Raw genomic sequence first — 18935 nt, 5'->3', positions numbered from 1 at the left:
TTTAAAATTTCTGTCAATGTATTCTGTTTTTCATAGATATGTAATATATTAAATATGATCTTTGTCTAAGAAGCACTTTCCCTCATTTTCAGGAAGAATTACAGTGAGTGCCAGAGAAGCCTTACCACCAGTAGTTCCCCCCCCCTTAGCAAACTTTCTGTGTCATAGGTTAACCTAGGGCTGAGGTTTCTCTCAAGTGGAAACATCAGCATGGAGGATGATTCTGCTGTCCAAGGCAATGAGGCAAACCAAGGGAGTGGCTAATGCTAAACAGTCATCTGTTCTCATCTGGAAATGCCAGCAGCTATAAGTTTACACAGCCAATCGATTCAAGGAATTGCTCATGTTGTGTAAATGTCCATGACTGTTGAAAAAAATGTAACACAATCGAAAGGCGGCAGTCACCCACTAAATCAAATGGAAACATTTGGGGTACATGTAAGTTCAGTGAAAACATGATGTTTGGGATGTAGTATTGTGTTTATATGTGTGGAAGTGTTTGTGTGCATGTCTGTAGGAGCATAAATGAAGTCAAATGAATGTATATGTCTGTGTGAGTGTGTGACTGTCTGCGTGGTCACACAGCGGGGACAGTTAGAGAACTGAGAGTGAGATTCTGTGTGTGTGTGTGTGTGTGTGTGTGTGTGTGTGTGTGTGTGTGTGTGTGTGTGTGAGAGAGAGAGTGTGTGCCCGTGAGCGCATGGATGTCTGAATGTATCGATGTGAGTGTAAGACAGTACCTTTGTCAATGAGATGTATAGGTCACCAGGGTAAACACTGCCACCATCACAGGTCTAACAGTGCTAGTGGAAAAGAAGTGCAACTCAGAGGAGTTTTAATGACCTAAGAATGAGGTCTTTATCGCTAAGGTCATAGTCATCTCTTAATCACTTTTTCTCATGGTCACATGAGTTGACCTATCTGCCATAGGCAATTTACATATGCACATAGATTCTGAATCATAAGCTTTGTATTAGTAGAATTGCTACAGATTACTATGACAACATATATTGTACTTTTCCTAAGCCTACAGTTTATAAACTCTTGGGTACTCTTTAATTCCATCTATCCATCCATCCACATCCTCCTTTTCCCATTTTTGTACATGGCGTTGGGGTGTCAATTCAACAGCGACACTCATCTACACCCAATATTCATGCCACTGGATGACTAGCCATGCCACAGTTGTTCTTCCATACCACATACATGCATGCACACTTACACCTAAAGCCAATTTAGAGTGTTCAATCCACTTCCTGGATGCCTTTGGAATGTGTGTGTGTTGGGGGTGACTGAAGTGCATGGTGGGTCAGTTTTATGTAATTGTGAAGTAAAGTCAACATAGACGACTTGAAAAAAAAAATAAAAATGAATTCTGTCATCCTCTACTTCTGTATTTTTTTTTTTTTACATTTTTGGAGTATTTAGACTGATTCAGTAATTTCAAATTATTTTAACATCAGTAATGCATATTTCCTATATAAAACAGCTCTAAAATGTACTTTTCCTGTATTATCACCATGAAAAAAATCCCAGGTAAACTTACAATTTTTTTGTTCCATAGTGCTGAGGGGAGATAGCTGCAGAAATTGCCACAATTATGGCAGGCAGTCCATAGCCCACTGGATAAAGGTATTTCCTTCGCATGACATGTGTTCGGAAAACACTGACTGCTTTCAAGTGTTGTACCTTGAGATAGAGCTGCAGTGCTCCCAGGCACATCCAACAGAAGCAAGCCAAGAAGAAGTAATGCAGGAATACTGCAATAGCTCTGCACAATTTCTAAAAAGAAAGATAAGATATGTATATATTCAACAAGTATGATTCAATGTATTTTTACAAAACAACATTATTTGTCTAAAGGATTTTCCACAGTGACAACTGGATCAAAATAAAAGAACATGATCCTCAGAAATTATGAAACATTACTGAAAAACAAGAACAAAAAACATGCAGTTCATGTCATAGAAATGAAATCATGAATGTGCATGTTTACTGCATTTCTTCCTCTTCTTTTTTGTTTTTGTTATACAAAGTTTGGTTGTAGCATTTCTCAGTTTTGGATATATAATTATTTTGTAGAAATGTATATGTTTCATATATATACATATATATATATATATATATATATATATATATATATATATATATATATATATATATATATATATATATATATATAACATTTCAAAAATGTATTCAATAAAAAAATAGACAAAAATGTGTAGATGTTGCCTGGCTGTTCAGTACAATGGGCTCTCTGTTGCTATACTATGACTTTGAAAGAAAATCTTGATGGCAGAGTATAGAACATGAACATGCTGTCTTACCTCACCCTCTGGAGAAGATGAATCCTCATCTTTTATAGTGCCAACTAATTGAAATCTTCTGAATTCCCAATGTGAAATGCTTGAGTTCCATGGGAACTGAACTACTGGTATAAGTCACAAATTAGTTTTGCCAGCACTGCTACAGATAAAAGGACATAATGAGGGAAAGACTATTAGTACAGGTTTTACTTCCAAAGCCTTCTGCAGTGGGTGACTGAATATCTTCTTCTAGAATCTTCTGCTTGGACAGGTTTCCTTTGTTTTCCTCACACTCTCATAAATACATGCCTTCTACTTGCACATGCTGGTATTTCACTGTTTGGGATAAATGAGAGCATTTGGTATAGGTGCTCCTTGGTTCTTTTCTGCAACCCAGATGATGGTTAAGAAGTTGAAACTTTCAAAGTGCTCCTGTGTGTTTTAGAAACTGAGACAGAACTTGCACCCAGAGCTAACTTTCCTACATGAATGAGGTGTAGGGGGTTCACTTCATATTACCAAAATGCTGAAATATCTAATTTCAGCATTTCAACAGTATAAAGCCGAAACCATCACACCGACACTTCACAATCACGAAATCACAACATCGAACATACACAATACAGCACACAACACACAAACCATAACATCCACACAACAAAACAATTAAATACAACAAAATACCACACAGACACCTACACTACACAAATGCAAGGGGCAAGCCCCCCTGCACCCCCACCCCCCACTTATATATACTAACTTCGAGATCACACAAACAGTAAAGAAAAAATTATCACACACAGCCAACACACACAATCATACCTCCACCTCCCTACCCTATCCCACTCGTACAAGTTAGAAAAACACTCACTCACTCACCTTAAACTGCAGGCACCATCCCAGCCAAACACTTCCGCAACATAACTTACATGCATAAGCATGAATTCGACATAGTCCTAATCGCACTTATGTACTTTCATTATTTTGAAGTTTCGACTTCATGGACACGAATTTCTGAAATTTGATGTTTCTGCAATTCGTGTTTATGAAGTGAAACCGGTGTAGGATATCTAGCACTGTCATATGTGCTAATCCTTCAGTCCAGACTCCTGCTGACTGCTGAAACCTGAAGTTTGCCTTGATTAAGTTATGGTGGTTGCTATTAAAGGTGTGCAGTACAGAAGCTGCTAAGGGAATTATTCGTGTAGTCAATCCCAGTTCTGAAGCAACATGAAATGGAGAAATAAACAGCCCAGACAATATTCACATTTTCCTCCTTCTGAGAAGAACATTGATTATACAGCCTCATGGTCCTTATATAATACACACTCCTCCATAAATAACAAGGACTTGATCTTACACCTGTCATCGAGTGATATCAAGAAAGAATGAGGCATGCACTGCCAGCAACCACCCGAGGGTGAATCCCAAGTTAATGGCACTGCATCTACTGTGGATAAATGTCTGAAGCACACTTACGTATAGGCTGATTCTGTGATGTGGCCTCTTCAGTTCAACAGTGTTGGATCAATAGGATAAAAAAGTTTTTTTCCCAGGTCTCCCTCTAGGCCTAAAGGATTGTCTGGTCAGAGGTAAATAGGCTCTCTTTGGCCTTATTACACTCGCAGGAGCACTGCACATGTTGTGCAATCTTCAGCTGTTTGATAGGCCATGGGACCTTTTCTCAGGAGCTAAAGCACATCCTAATTATGGCCTAATGCCAGTAGCAGGTTCTACTCAAGTTTATCCTTTGAAACCCAATCACAAATGACTACCTTGTCAAGTACCATTGCTCAGTCAGCTGATCACTGGTACTCCCCCACTGTGTGTTTCTCTCTTCACATATATAGCAAGTATGGGCTTGCACATTCTGAAGCTTGGATCTCTCTCTCTCTCTCTCTCTTTCGTTCTTTCTCTTTCTCTTTCACAATTACTTTGGAAGGAGACTCAAAGAACCGAGAAGTCATCATTACTGAGGCAGATAAGGATAATGAGGCCAACCATTCATATCACTACTCTGAATGGCCACTTCGTTGGATAGACTCAAAGATAGATGAAGTCTTTTGTGGTGTCTCCTGTGGTTTCCATATCTTTTTCCAGACATGTTCTAACCTCCTCTGGTTAAGAAGAATGGGGAGCATAGGCCTAAGCCATTCATTCTGTGGAGCTTGTCTCAAGGATGCTATTCATACAGCCTGAAAGCATCAGATACCACTCTTTCTACTCATTAGAAGGCAAAGGCTTGCTTTACCACTTGGATGGCACACTGGTGCAGTGGTAGCATTGTCACCTCACAGCAAGAGGTTCTCCGGTTTGATTCTCGGCCTTCTGTGTGGAGTCTGCATGTCCTCCCTGCATTTGTGTGGGTTTCCTCTGGGTACTCTGGTTTCCTCCCACATTCAAAGACATGCATCTGGAGCATTTCTCCCCAGGCCTCTGCTGAAAATTGGCTATGTTCCAAATCAGACTTTACCGGTTAACAAATATTAAATAAAATATACCAGTTAAATGGAGCAATATTTTAGCTAGGCGTTCTATGGTGGGCTCCTACTTGATCTCCTTGGTCATGTATAGTTCCCAAAGACCTTATCTTGTCTTCTGATAAGGCATTGATGATTTATTTTGGACAATGTAAGTAAAAGAGTGATATCTTCTGATACACTGGAGCTTACATCCCTCCACTATATATATTACCTGCACAGGTTCATGGTCTGATTTGCGGATGAGGAAGTGGAAAATATCACCTACCTAAATGATCTGGCTATAAATCCTACTCCAGAATATATGATGGAATTCCATGCAGCCTGTTGTAATACTAACTGTGCAGAGTGCATGGCTAAAGAGAGAGACTCAGAAATATTTCTGCACAGGATGGCACAGTTAAGGACTTCCTCCTTTAAAAATGAAATCAAACAGGCAATCTTAGATATCTGCTTCAAGGGAGAAGCCGTGTTTGGCCAAGCATCCCAGGGGTTGGTTGAGAATTCCCTCCTAAAAAAGAGAGAACAGGCACTGTCGACTCTGGAGGGTATTTATGATGTCCCTTTGACCTTCAGTCTACCCAAGACATCTAGGAAGAAGAAGCCCTTATACAGGATTTGAAGAGCTTACATGCAATGGGTAGGGTAGCATTTTTTCCTTTTGTTATGGTGCACAACCTCCAAGAAGAGTAACTCTGCTGGTATAGCAGTCACAGTCCAGAATACCGTCTAGATTTTCAGATAAGGGGTCTGTTCTCTGACTATGCATCAGCTTGTGCAGTGACTTCTAATGACTTGTGGAAGCTAGATGTGGTCATGGAAGTCACTTCATGTAGGGGAGAGATCTTCCCTAGAAAAAGCTCTAACACTGTGACATAGCTATCTCCACAGGACATGTTAGGAAAGTCCAGATACTATATTTCACAGGGACCTTAAAGGGTATTGTCACACTTCAGCACTGAATCATGCCACCTAATGAGTTAACTGTTAAGATGCATCTTGCCCTACTATTTTCTAAGTTATTTAGGCCATGTTTTTAATAAAAAGCTTTGTTATCTTTTTATTCAAACCACAATTTGGTGCTGAGCATGTCTATTAAAGTCTATGGACACATTTCACATTTTCCCTGAGTTGATTTCACTGATGTTAAAGATTGTCTTTAATGTTCAGTAGCATAAACATGGGGAAAATGAATTTAATAAATGCTGGTTTAGTGAAAGGAAGACAGAAAATGTTCGCCCACTAGGCAAAATGCTAATCAGCTGGTAGTAAAAGGTATGTCACTGAGTATGACAATACGCTAAGACTGTTCATCCTTCAGACAAAGCAAAAGGATTATTGTCCCACTTTTGCATTCTTCCACAGTCCAAAGGGGAATAAAGACTTCAGTCCTATCTTAGATCTCAATGACATCAACAAGAGCAACAGATTTGTGAAGCTCTGGGAGATGATTTTTGCAAAGGCATTTTTCTTGCATCTATGTGGTGGCTGGATGGAATCTCTAGATATTATGGGTGTTTTTTGACACAATTCTCTCTACATATACACAGAGAGTTCATTTGGTGTGTACATGGTAGACTCCACTGTCATTAACATGCAACTGATTGGGTTCTCCTTTTTACCCAGATGCTAATCATGGTAGTATAGTGTTTGGAGAAGGTCCACCATGTGTTCCCTAATATAGATGACTGTCTCATCTTTGATGTTGTTGCTACCATCTTTGAAGAATCAGTGAGTGCCCATAAATAGACAGGATTGCCTTCATCTGAACAAAGCTGTCACTTTTCATTCTTTGTCATTCCTGCTCAGAAAAGGCCTGGGGTCTTAGTTTGGCTGCCCTTGGTAAAAACACAGTACAGCATACAGACTCTAGATACTTTCGTACCTCAAATCAGGTGGTGACTGTGATCTTCATGGTTCGACTCGTCTACCTCTGGATGCAGTTGTTGCAGTGAATGGTGAATGCCAGAGGCTATTTAGTGTCAGCACACTTTCACAAACCATCAGTTGGTATCAGACCTTTGTCATCAGGCTTTAAGTAGTAGACAATACCCCCACCCATTATCAATGTAGGCATTGTCTTCTTTCAGTACAGTCCATCACACATCTTGACAAAGGATGCTTTGTTTGTAGGTTACAGAAACTACTTCAGCTTCCCCTTGGTCCAAAAGTATACACAATGAGAGAGGATCCAAAGAAAGCAGCTAGCTCCACACCATAACATTTTAGGAAGGATAGTTTTCTTCAACTACATCTAAGGTATCACCTCATGTCATACAACAGTTTGCAAGTCACTTGTTTTTGAAGTGTTATGTACATATGGAAATGTTCCTGAGGGCCACCATGGGATATCACACCATGTACCTCAATTACATGGAGGTCTCACTGTTATGAAAATATGAACATAAATATGAAAATACAAATAACTGACAAATTGTGATTATTTTCTGTACTGCAGAACATCATAGATGAACAATCTTAGTGTAATTGTGTTAATAGTGCCTTGCATTTCTAATATTTCCTGTTATTAGCTGGTAAGTCATTTAATTAAAGAAACCAGACCCAAAAAGGTCTGAGGACTATAAGGAGCCATGGGTATGAACTGGATGTATACAAAAAGGCACTATAGGCTTGAATAAGTTAATATTACAGACAGTTCTGTTTTCAGCAGTGAATCACACAGCTCACCAAATTCAGTCCTTAGCACTAGGTCTTAATAATTGACTTACATATGTAATATTCTTTTCCTGAGAACTCTGGTTTCAATTGAAAAACAGACTGTGAAAATACAGCAAGTTGTTTTAAAGCTTGCAGTACTGCTTGAATTAGTCAGTAGTGACAACCAAATATGCCTTATGCTATATAGTAAGATAAAATCTCTTATTGCATATTTCCCAATCTGTAGACATTGATAATAAGTACAAAGGCTCTTGAAAAGTAGGTACCTCTAGCTAAAATCTGGACATCTCATCAGATAAACTTTGAATACCAAATAGCACATAACTTTTCCTTCTTCCAATACGAATATGGGATACTATGCAAAAGCTCATGTTAAAAAAATTAAAGTGACAAAAATGGTAGACAAATATAAGCACATTATCAGAGAGATAGTGTGAAATCTGTAGACTTCAATGAAGTTTATTGTAAAATTGTAGCAGACAATGTCATTTACTTTTGCTTCTAAAAAAGTAAGATGAAAGATGTGTGACCTCTTTCTTTAAATCATCGGTGTCAATGGTCTGTTGGTCATATAGTGTGCTTTTCTGTGTACTAGAGAGCTACAAAAATCATGTAAGATGAGGGGGATTCAGAAAATTGTGTGAAGGGGTTAATTAAGACTGAAAATAGTTACATGCCTTCAGACAATTACATCATATGCATGGCCAAATCAGGCCTAAAGTTTGGTACATTCCTCCAAAATAAGGACTTGTGAAACATCTGCTTAACTCTATTACATCAAATAGGTGAAGAAAAATAAAAAACTGAACTTTACTGTTTTTAGCAAAACCTGAATTCATATAAAAACTTAACATGTGCATCTGTTACTTCCAAAAGAAGCAAAGATGCTTCTTTAATAAGTAAGAGGATGGAGACCAAGAAAGTTACCAACTGTGCTCAAAAAGAGAAAGGCGATAATGCTTAATGTCTGGGATTTTCATCTGTATTCAGAATAACAATGGCTGTTTAATTTGCATTTTTACTCATTTCAGCTTCTTCAAATGAACTGTAGGTTGTTTTTTCGAATTAATTTTAACTTAAACGTTTTCAAAATGCTCTCATTTAGTATTTAATTGCCTGTAATAGTGTGCATCGGTAGCAGAATTATCCTTTTGTTGATTAACATATTTTTTTCTATCATTTGGTGTGTACATTGATTCTGGCATGCTCACTTTTAGATGAAGAAACACATGGTAGTCCGGAAGAAATTTAAAAATGTTTGTAAAATTTTCAAATCCAGATCTTCTCAAGGTAGAAAATGGAATAGGCAAATTCATCTGGAATAGTAAACTGCAAACTGGCAAAAGGTTACTAAAAGTCAAAGTTGCTGTGAATATTCTGATCCTATCTGATGCTATATATTGTTACTAGACTAATGGATTCTACCTCAAAGATGTTTACAACTTAATGGAAAACAAAGTCTTCCAGGACTGTGAACAAACTTCCAGTTTGTGAGCAATCAGTGTCGTTACTGACAGACCAGCAAATGAAGAGCAAGGCAGCATCATATCACACCCTGCATGCACTCTAACCTTATGGGATACTTAAATGCACATTGTACTACACATTACTCAAGTCATACCCTCCTATCTCCCCTACATCCAGCATGATTAGCCTCAGTCCCTTAACCTCTCTGTGTAGTCTAGTCCTTTGTTCCACTTCATTACCTCCTGTTACTTTCCTTTGCATTATTGCTCCACTTCATTACCTCCTGTTACTTTCCTTTGCATTACTTCCAACACTGCCACATCCTTTTCTACAAAGCAGGATTCCATGTAAGGCTTAATTAGAACCTGCCAGGAGAGCAGAATGACTGCCTCATCTTTGGGACTAATCTATGAACCTATGAACCTATGAGTGTATTTCAGTAAGGTTGCATTCCTATGGCACTTTTATTGTAAAGTATATGGGCAACTGATGAGGTTACTGCCACTCTTGGGTCTTCCAGGCTGATAAGATTGATTTTCAACATCTTAATTTCGGCTTCTTCTCTTTATTGTTGTGCTTTAGGTGCAGCATCTTATATTTATCTGAAACTAATTTTTGCTGCCATCTGAATTTTTGCTGCCATCTGTTTGTTGAGGTATCCAACATTTCTAACTTTGATATATGCAATCATGTAAAATTTAAGGAAGGAGTCCTCTGAGCCATACTTTGCTATTGTTTCTAACTATCAGGTATCAGAGGAGAACACTTGACAAAGCATCAGGACCATACTGCTTTAGAAAGTGCCTCCATGATCATCTGTTTTTCTGAAGTAAAATATTTTTTCTTACAAAAAAAAAAAAAAAACTTCAAATAATAATATGTGATGCCCTAAAACGATATACAAATACTAAACCAAATATTTATGGTCATGTATTAAATATTCAGTATTACTTTCTTTTATTTCTTATATTTGATTACTGTTTCTCATTTTCCCATAACAAGGTGATACAGCTTTATATTTCTTCCACATGAGCATATGTTACAAGTTTGTTTGTGCAGTAGAATTAATACTGGTCTCATTGCTTTACTCTGCATAGTTGAATGAATACATACTTTAGCCAAACAAATGCAACTCTTGCAACAATGGAGGTGATTCAAATTATAGTAATATTGGGATGCAAAGACTATAACAAATTACATTTCTAATCATGAAAACAAAGCAATATACCTCTCCCCATATTTTGCTAATATATCTTGCTATCAGGTTTCATACTATAGTGCTTGTGAAACCATCAAGGCTATAACACTTTGTGTTGCTTGCAGAACTCCAGGTTTCTATCAGAAGAGTGAAAGCTCTTATATAGAACTTTAAAATGCGAAATCTGAAAATGCCAAAGGCACGGTACAGCAATTTTTTTCCAAGGGAAAAAAAATCAATGGGCCGTTCTCCAGACTTTGCTGTTTTCTCCACTGTGGTGCGATCTTGGAGTTGGTATATTTAAGTTGCGGGGTGCCCCTCACATCATGGGATGTGGGGACTGAAGGCCCCCACTTTATTTTGCCTGTACATTGTTTGTTTTTATTTTATTGATCAGTGAATTTTTTTCCCTGGGAAAAATTCACTGATCTGTTCCTTCGATATTTTAAGGTTTCGCGTTTTTAAGTTCGATAGAAGGGCGTTCGCTATTTTTAGCTTTCGATCTTTTGATATGGACACATTGTTCCAATTGTCACTGGTTAGGTGATTGAATTTCACAGTGGTAATAGACTATGGTAGTTAATACCAACTTCTTCTGTCTAGGAGGGACACGGGAGCCATCCCAGGAGTGAATTTGTGGTCACCTATCCATTGATCTAGGTTGCGTTTCAAAAGGGCCAGGGAGGAGCTCTGTTTCACATGAATTATAATGTTGTTCCAGAGAAGTGGCAGTCTCTGGAAGATGTATCTATGTCTCCAGCATGATCAGTTCATGTCAGAGGCTTGGTTAAGATCCTGGAGCAAGTGATCTTTGTGCAATTTGATTTATGAATGTGTAACATTTCCATCAGGGTCTGGGCAGAGAATGCTCTGTAAGCCAGGCACAGATCACCCTTTAGCAACCTGTAGGAGACAGAATACAGTGACAGGGCTTTCAGGATTTTCACATAAGACTTGTTTTGTGTACCCCATAATTTCTTGGTAAGAAACCTCTGTGATCTTTCCAATTGTTGCAGGTGTCTGTTGAGGTACATGCAAACGGGAGCATTGTACTCAATTATTGGTCTGATGAGGGCTGAGAATAATGGAATTGTAACATCCTTAGATCCAGATACGATGCATGTGTAACATAGCATGATTTCCTGTGTCTATTTTAAATCAGCGAATGCTTAAAATAGAGAATGCTGATTTATCTGAAAGACACAGAACAGCATTTTTTTTCCCAGGGAACAAATTGCTGTTTCACAAAAAAAAAAAAAAAAAAAAGAAGTTTAAAATACAAAGTAAAGAGGGGGGGCTTCACCCCACCCACTTAAATATACCAACTCCGAGATCGCACCACAGTGAAGGAAATGGCAAAGTCCCGAATATGGCCCAGTGATTTTTTTTACCTAGGGAAAAAAATTGCTGTTACGTGTCTTTGGGATTGTCTGCTTTCGCTCTTAAAGGGTCAATAAATCGGGTCAATATCATATGATCAAAGTTCCAAAACTTGGAATCATTATATGGACGAACTTTAATACCGAAGTCTCGGAACTTCGAACACACATAAAAACACACGCATGGCAAAGAGAGAGGTGGTGAAGGCTAAGGATAAGGCATATGAAGAGTTGTATGAAAGGTTGGACATTAAAGAGGGAGAAAAGGACCTGTACCGATTGGCTAGACAGAGGAACTGAGCCTAGAAAGATGTGCAACAAGTAAAGGTGATAAAGGATAATGAGGGAAACATATTCAGAAGTGAGAAGTGTGTGTTGAGCAGATGGAAAGAGTACTTTGAGGGGTTGATGAATGAAGAGAATGAGAAGGAGAGAAGGTTGGATGATGTGGGGATAGTGAATCATGAAGTGCAGTGGATTAGCAAGGAGGAAGTAAGGATAGCTATGAAGAGAATGAAGAATGGAAAGGCTGTTGGTCCAGATGACAAACTTGTGGAAGCATCGAGGTGTTTAGGTAAAATGGCAGTGGAGCTTTTAATCAGATTGTTTAACGAAATTTTGGAAAGTGAGAGGATGCCTGAGGAATGGGGAAAAAGTGTTTTGGTACCGATTTTTAAGAATAAGGGTGATGTGCAGAGCTGTAGTAACCACAGAGGGATTAAATTGATCAGTCACAGCATGAAGTTATGGGAAAGAGTAGTGGAAGCTAGGTTAAGAAGGGACGTGATGATTAGTTATCAGCAGTATGGTTTCATGCCGGAAAGAGCACTACAGATGCAATGTTTGTTCTGAGAGTGTTGATGGAGAAGTACAGAGAAGGTCAGAAGGAGTTGGATTGTGTTTTTATAGACTTAGAGAAAGCATATGACAGGGTGTCTAGAGAGGAGTTGTGGTATTGTATGAGGAAGTCTGGAGTGTCAGAGAAGTATGTAAGAGTGGTACAGGATATGTACGAGGATAGTGTGACAGCGGTGTGGTCTACGGTGGGAGTGACAAATGCGTTTAAGGTAGAGATGGGATTACATCAAGCATCAGCTTTGAGCCCTTTCTTATTTGCAATGGTGATGGACAGGTTGATAGACGAGATCAGACAGGAGTCCCGGTGGACTATGATGTTTGCAGATGACATTGTGATCTGTAGTGAGAGTAGGGAATAGGTGGAGGAGACTCTGGAGAGATGGTGATATGCTCTAGAGAGAAGAGGAATGAAGGTCATCAGGACTAAGACAGAATATATGTGTGTGAATGAGAGGGAGGATAGAGGAATGGGGAGGATGCAAGGAGTAGAGGTGACGAAGGTGGATGAGTTTAATACTTGGGATCAGTAGTTCAGAGTAATGGTGAGTGTGGAAGAGAGGTGAAGAAGAGAGTTCAGGCAGGATGGAGTGGGTGGAGAAGAATGTCAGGAGTGATTTGTGACAGACGAGTACCAGTAAGAGTGAAAGGGAAGGTCTACAAGAGGGTAGTGAGACCAGCTATGTTATATGGGTTGGAGACAATGGCATTGACAAAAAGGCAGGAGTTAGAGCTGAATGCGGCAGAGTTAAAGATGTTAAGATTTGCACTTGGTGTGATGAGGGTGGACAGGATTAGGAATAAGTATATTAGAGGGTCAGCCCAGGTTGGAAGGTTTGGAGACAAAACCAGAGAGGCAAGATTACATTGGTTTGGACATGTGCTGAGGAGGGATGCTGAGTATATTGGGAAAAAGATGCTAAGGATGAAGCTACCAAGTAATAGGAAAAGAGGAAGGCCTAAGATAACGTTTATGGATGTGGTGAGAGAGGACATGCAGGTGGTTGGTGTGACAGAGGAAGATGCAGAGGACAGGAAGAAATGGAAACAGATGATCGCTGTGGCAACCCTTAACAGGAACAGCTGAAAGATGATGATGATTTCATTTTTTAAGTTCTCAAATACAGACTTCCTCACTTTCAGGGATTTTACTTTATTTCATGCGGAGTGGATTAAAGCTTGGGTTGGTCTATGTATATTCAGAGGATATTCCACCAGGCTAAGTGGAAGGTGCCATACAACATTCTGCATCTTTGACAGATAATGGTAGAGAATGGAAAAGACGTTCCTTAAACTACTTGCACCAATTACAAATAGGGACAGTAAGCAAGCTTGATGTATTTAATAACATTTGAAACTATAAACTCAAAGAATAGCTTATCTGATGTAGAAGATTTGTAAAGTGCATGAAGAGATATTTTTCAACAATGTCTATTGCTTATATGTACACTAGTTTGAACAGCCAACCTAAATAAAACTAATCCTATACCATGGTGTCTGAGTCGTATGATGTTATCACTATCTTGACAACTAATATCTCCCCTCCTACATAATTTTATAACTTATTTCATAATATCTATTGAATCTTTACAAGCATATACAATACAGAAATCTTGAACTCCTTGTACACCTTTCTTTACTGAGACTTTAAGTACACTAAACTGCAATATCAACCAATTTACTTCCTGCAATTGTTATAATTGTTAGTGTAAATATACACCTGTCTTATATTGTTTTTTTCCTGAGAAGTGTAACTGTTGTTTTTCTGACATTTGCCTGAAATTCACTTATTAATATAAATTTACTGTGATGGAATGCTTCTCCTCAGGCCTCCACTGAAAATGGATTCTGCCCAGTTGAACTTTATATTCAATAAAGATGAATTGTTTGTTTGTGTCTTTCGGCTTTTCCCGGTTAGGGGTCGCCACAGCGGAACTCCGGTCTGCTAATGATTGGTAGTTGATTTTTATGTGCCGAGTTACCAGCCCTGATGCACAACCTTCAACGAAGGTACACCCATTCACGCATGTCTCCACGCAGAATACGCTCTAGCTGAGAATCGAACCCGACAGCGTATGAATAAACACATAAATAAATAAATAGTATCCCAGAGGGAACTAGCACAGTTTCTGAGTACTAAAAGAGTGCATCTTGAGAAAACCTACATTTGAGTTGTGATATTCATCATTGTTTTCATGTTTTTCATACTGGATTTAAGTTAATCACAGATATGAAGAAAGCTTTAAAAGTAATGTAAAAGTATGAACCACAAGTATAGAAGGTACTGAGTAGAACTGAGAACGCTATATGGAATGAAGGGCAGAACAGAGTGATCTAAGAAATTGTGTTTAGGATCTTTAAATAAGTTAAAAATCAGTGTATAATGAAGACTTGAAAGTATATACTGCAGAAACAAAAATAGGCAGAAAAACTTAGAAGATATGCAGATAAATATAAAGGAAAAGTACAAAATAAGCAATTTATTGATGAACCAAGAATGTTATATAGATAATTGGGAACAATGCAAAAGGAACTGAAAAACTACCAAAAAAGAACTAGATATGTTTTGGAGAAATATCTATGAATATCATATGAAATATAACAAAGATGCTAAATGGACAGAAGAACTAAAAGAAAGAATAAGATGTTCAAATGCACAGGATATGAAATGGGGTGAAGTAATGGCCAGAGAGACTGAAACACATTTAAGAAAAGCTCCTAACTGGAAAACCCCAGGGCCAGATGCAATGCCTAACTTCTGGCGAAAAATATTAACATCTTTACATGAAGATTGAGCCATGAGTAAGAACTATTTATATGGGCATCCTGAAAAGACACCAGCCTGGTTAACAACAAGAAAAAAAAATACTCCTACTTAACAGCCAACATCTAAGCTGTCCTAAAAACTATAGACCAACAACTTGCCTTTCGACAATGTATAAAATATACCCTGGAATTGATGCCGACAGAGTTTATAATCATTTAGAAGAAAAGTCAATTATGACAGTAGAATAAAATCATAACAAAAGAAAGTCATAGGGAACAAAGGATCATTTGTTGTTAAATAAAATCATAATGGTGAACTGTAAAAAGGGAAAGAATCTAAGTATGGCATGGATAGACTACAAAAAAGCATTTGACAGTATCCCACATTCATGGATAAAAGAGTGCTTAAAAATGTACAAGATACACCCTATACTCATCGATTACATTACAGCGACTACGAAACAGTGGCAAGCCCCTTTGCAGTTAAGCCACGATAAAGGACAAATTATTATTCCAGGGATAAACATTCAAAGGGCGGTATGTTAGAGTGATTGTCATCACTGCTCTTTTGTCTTGCCCTTAACCCATTAAGCTGTCTACTTAACAGATTAGATCATGGCTACAATTTGGCTCCTAGAAAACAACAAAGTGTAAAGGCTTCTCATCCTTTTTAAGCTGATTTAAAACTGTATAGTTCACCAGATGAGGAACTGAAATCACAACTACAAGTGGCCAAAACTTTTTTAGAAAATATAAGCATGTAATACGGTCTTGATAAATGTGCAAAAGCAACCTTTAAAGCAGGAAAGCTGTAGCACCAAGAAAACATCAGTTCAGGACAGGAATGTGATAACAAAGAACTTGAGCAAGAGGGAGTGTATAAATATTTGGGAGTTGATCAAGAATTAACAAGAAAACATGAACAAATGTGAATAAAACTTAGTAAGGAATATTTTAGAAGACTAAAATGAATAAATACTGAAAATAGCATTGACATCTAGGGAAAAAAAGTTCAAGCTATAAACCAATTTGCTTTTCCTGTCCTAACTTATAGTTTTGTGTGACTAACTGGGGCCAAAAGGTGTTGGATCAGTTGGACAGGAAAACAAGAAGGATGCTTCGTGCTCATCAAATGATTTGCCAAAATCAGTGCATACCAAAACTATATATTCCCCATTCTGAAGAAGGTTTGGGCCTCCTTGAAACTGATTACATGTATAGATCTGCAATCGTGGAACTGCATACATATTTGCTGACTTCAGAACACCCAAACGTAGTGAAAGTTTTGAACCTTGAGAAGAATAAGTCTAACTTGACATCCTTGCTTAGTTTAGCAGATGCAGTCCACGAAAAGAAGACAAAAGTAGCACTGATCATTGAAATTGCCACACCCAGTGACTACAGTGTTCTACATACAGAGAGACACAAAGTCATAAAATACCAGGATTTGCAGGGAGAAATGAAGGCAATGTGGAAGAAGGATACCCAGACAGTTTCAATAGTAGTAGGAGCAACAGATCTTATAAAAAAGAATTTACAATCTCACTTATATATGTTACTGATATATGTAACTCCATATGAATTGCAGAAGGAGTCATTACTGGGCATATTGCAGGTGCTGTGATGAGCACTTCTGGCTAACATCAGAGGTTGAAACAATACTGATTTCATGAACTTGAATCAAACTTTGATTTGGAATGGGGTTCATTCCTGTCATCGTATTAGAAGCCCAAAAGACTTTTGTCAAAATTAAAAATAAAAGAAGCAAAATGCTGTAAGTAGAATGATCAGATTTGCTGAGCAACCCAAGAATAAGAGGGTTTCTCTCTTTAAAAAAGTGTCAGAGTTTGCTTTCTTTATTGAGTGGAATGAACTGAATAATCAAAGGACTTGTAGTTGCTTGCTGTGCTCAGCCATAAATGCTTGCTGTTCAAGATGGGTGAAATGTTGAACATGTTTTGTTATGGAGATTGGAGGGGTTGCCTTTGTTTCCTTTGGAGATTGCCTGTATTAGCTACAAAGCATGCTGTCTGTGGACAGGGTGGAAATAAGCTCTTATAAGTTCTGACTGGTTAATTGGTAAATAAATAATTCAACTGGCAGTGATTAAATATACAAAACAGGTAGTAGTATGTCAGAGTTCCAAGTCATAGAAACCAATGTTACAGAAATAGCATGGAATAATGTTGGTTATTGAATGGAAACTAAGTTTTATAGAAATCTGGCAAGTTTTTGAGCCACTCAAGGCTAAATGCACAAAAACAGACTGTGTGCAATGCTAGGTCGTTGGTGCTTACTTTTCTTATAAATACTGTTCGTGCTAAAATTTCAGTTCACTATTGAAAATGTTCAAAAAGCATTTACTGCAAATTAATTTATCATCTCTGTTGAAGAAGTAAAGAATATTAAAAAAAATAAATAACTAAATAAAAAAAAAAAATCTATCATTGTTTGTGACTGAATAATGCAGGAGTAATTGCAAAGATATAAACTGACACAGATGGTGGATAACGTTTGTATAACAGAATGTTAGTGGTGTAACTAATCAATTTAAGAAGAATAGACTGTATCAGTCTATATTAGTTCAGCAAAAACCCGTTTCAGTAAACAGCTGTTTACGGAACGTTAACCACCGAAATCTAACTCCCTCAAACAGCCATTTCAGTGAATTTTTTCCAAGGGGAAAAAAATTCTTGGCCATCATCAGGAATTTCCCTTTTTTCCCACTGTAGTGTGATCTCAGAGTTGGTATATTTAGCTGGGAGGGCACATTGGGGTGTGGGGGTGAAGCCCCCCACTTCGGAGAGTTTTACATTTTGTGAGACTTTAGGCTGGCCAAGCATTTTTTCCCATAGGAAAATATTCGCTGGAATGGCCGCTCAAGGGAGTAAGGTTTTGGTGGTTAGTGTTTGGCAAAGAGCCATTCACCGAAACAGGTTTTTGCAGAAGTAATATAGACCTGACTATATACCTATCTAACACTAAGAAAGCTCATACCATGGATGTTTTGGGGAGATGATGAAATATCTCTGGACATGAGGAACAGCCTCTTCTTTTCATAGGTTCATAGGTTCATATTGTCTTAGGTTGGTACTAGGCTATTGGTCCTAGGGCCTATACAAATCTAACCAAACAATTCTCCAGATATTTCTTCCCACAATATTTACTTCCCTGGAACCCTGTCTAGCAAGATGACTGACGTGATCCCTGGGGTAAATTTCCTATCTCTCATCTAATCGTCGAGGTTCTTTTTAAAGAGGGCCAAGGAGGCACCCTGCTTGACATGTATGGGCAGTATATTCCAGAGTATGGGGAGTCTCTGGGTCAGGAACCTATCCCTCCAGCATGTTTTGTTCATTGTGATGACAAGGTTTAGATCCCTGGAGTGTGTGGCTCTGAGGGATTGGGATTTCTTTAAAGGGAGCATGTCCAACAGTTCAGGGCTTAACACGGCATTGTATGTTAAACAGAGATCGCCTCTCAGTAGACAATATGCCACAGAGTATAGCTGGAGTTTTTTTAGATGGTCAGCATAGAGCATCTGCTTTAGGCCTGGGATTCTTTTAGTGAGGTATTTCTACGGCCTTTCCAGCTGTTGCAGATGCCTTGTGAGGTACATACCAAATGGGACGTTGTACTCTATAATTGATCTAACGAGGGATGAGTGCAGTGGAACAATGACATCCTTTTTTATAGATGAAAAGCCCTTAGTGATGAGGCGTGCCACATAGAAGGATTTCCTGACTGTTGTGGCAATGTGGTTACCAAAGGTGACACCACTGTCCACCTGTGTCCCTAAGTC

The 18935-nt window shown here is 38.3% G+C and overlaps 1 protein-coding gene across 1 annotated transcript in view; it reads right to left on the bottom strand.

The window, feature by feature from the left end:
• The window catches only part of LOC122812216 (adhesion G protein-coupled receptor E1-like), a 1201768-nt gene that overhangs the window by 433256 nt on the left and 749577 nt on the right, over positions 1–18935 (bottom strand). The window contains exon 17 of the mRNA XM_044084558.1: positions 1547–1782. Within this exon, the coding sequence (XP_043940493.1) occupies positions 1547–1782 (236 nt within the window). The remainder of the gene's footprint in view (positions 1–1546; positions 1783–18935) is intronic.

This window comes from Protopterus annectens, chromosome 9.part0 (assembly GCF_019279795.1).
Source record: "Protopterus annectens isolate FY-2018-M chromosome 9.part0, PAN1.0, whole genome shotgun sequence".
Classification (NCBI taxonomy): domain Eukaryota; kingdom Metazoa; phylum Chordata; order Ceratodontiformes; family Protopteridae; genus Protopterus; species Protopterus annectens.
The sequence above is the reverse complement of the archived record's forward strand: the minus strand, read 5'-3'. Positions and strand labels throughout refer to the sequence as shown.